Below are 1856 nucleotides of genomic sequence, written 5' to 3' on the forward strand. Positions count from 1 at the left end.
TGATCAACTGTACTGAGTTTTCACGTTACATAATCACATTTATTTATTTATTTATTTATTTTCATAGTCACATTTAATTGTGTTTATTTTCTCTGTCTTAATTTCTGGAACATTCCGTTCAGACTGTATCCTACCATTTATTTCTTTCATGTTTATTTGCACTGCGTTTTGTAGTATGTAATTAATATTTTAGAACCAAAGTTCAGGTTTATAAAATTTTAAAGAAAGACAACACAAAAGGGTGTGTAATATAGATTGATTTTTGCCTGAGTATAGTTTTAGCTTCAACTCCCATGATATTATGTAGCACATGGCTTATAATTGCTGGTTTGACCTGTTGTATATACTATATAGGATAGAGAATTATACATATTGGAAGCATATATTAACTGATTAGTGGATGCCTTGTTTTCTATGAGGGTATATACAAGATTTATAGAAAAACACCCTATTTCCATATTTTATGGTGAATATATGTTCAAATAATTACATGAACCAGTACGTAATTTGCGTTGATGCATTTCAGAGAACATTTGAAATATGGCTGCATGTGTTTTGTAGTCAAAGTTTATGTCATCCACAAAGCAAATCAGAAACTATTAAATAGGAAGGTGATTCCACCATGTCATTATTTTTAATAAAGATCAATATTTTCACAGTGGTAGTTATAATATTCAATAGTGCAGTCTAAGAGAATGGGTGATAAATTACTCGAATTGGATTGTGCTGTTATAAGCATGTTGTCTATCAAAGACATCTTCCTTTCTCTAATAAATCTCAATCTTTATGGCCATCTTCTTTGTGTGAAGAATAGTGTCAGCCACTAGAAAGTGAATATGCCTGACTCTTATCTTGACTACAATCCTGTTGAAGTCCCAAAGTTTGTAAAGCACAAACAAAGATTCATAAGAATGGATTAAAAGGAAAATAAATTAGAATAGATTTCAAAGGGCAAAATATTTTATCCAGCAATAACTTTTGCTATGATGCAATAGCAGTCAGTTATTCAAATACCATGATAAGTGAAGGGAGACTTTTACTATCAGTGTGTTCTATAAGATTTTTTCCATTTCTAAGATATATGAAGTGAATATAAAAGAGAGAGAATGTGTCAACACGACATACTCTTACTTGAGTCATTGGCGATCTCATTCTCTGGGCAAGCGATGCAATCAAAACAGCAAGGAGCCTTTCCCTCCTGAGGGCTTTTTCTGAATCCAGGATTGCAATTCTCACTGCATACTGAACGGGGAGTCTAATAAAAACAATATACAGTAGTAGCTTATTAGACTTGTACTTCAACAGAACTACAGGAATACATTTAATTGTATTTATATATAAGTAAAACAATTTTCATGTTAAATTTATTTCAAAGTCTGACACAGAAATTAAAAAAACATGAGTAAGTGAATTTATTTCCCACTCAGGATGTTTATAAATTTTTATTTTTCTTAAAAACCCGAGAAATTTAGCTCCATTACCCTGGAAAGCACATTTGGAAGAGGAGAGTGAGCCTACGCCCTTCCCTTGCTCCCTCAGCCTTCATCATGGCTGATGTGAGGCCTCTGATTCTATGCTCCTCTCATCCACTACCACCCTGATATGGTGAAGTTGGCAAGAGGGGTGGCCCAGAGTCCTACAGGACATCAGCAAATACAATATTCCCAAGAAGAAGGCATCACAATGCACAGTCCGAACTAGATGTATAGAAATATCTCATTCAGAACTGAATTCAGGATCAGGCACCAGCCCTAGCAGAGGAATCCAGGTGACTGGCACCTCCCCCTGCATCACTGGACCAAGAATCCAGGGGAGAACCAGCTGCACAGCAGAACTCTGTCTAAGGTGCATACAAT

General features: G+C 35.0%; 1 protein-coding gene across 1 annotated transcript in view; it reads right to left on the reverse strand.

Annotated features, from left to right (window-relative positions):
- LOC101580316 (vomeronasal type-2 receptor 116-like) overlaps window positions 1–1856 on the reverse strand; it is a 23133-nt gene that overhangs the window by 9442 nt on the left and 11835 nt on the right. The window contains 1 exon segment of the mRNA XM_012517779.1: window positions 1132–1255. Coding sequence (XP_012373233.1) covers window positions 1132–1255 — 124 coding nt within the window.

This window comes from Octodon degus, unplaced genomic scaffold (assembly GCF_000260255.1).
Source record: "Octodon degus isolate 3935 unplaced genomic scaffold, OctDeg1.0 scaffold00214, whole genome shotgun sequence".
NCBI lineage: Eukaryota > Metazoa > Chordata > Mammalia > Rodentia > Octodontidae > Octodon > Octodon degus.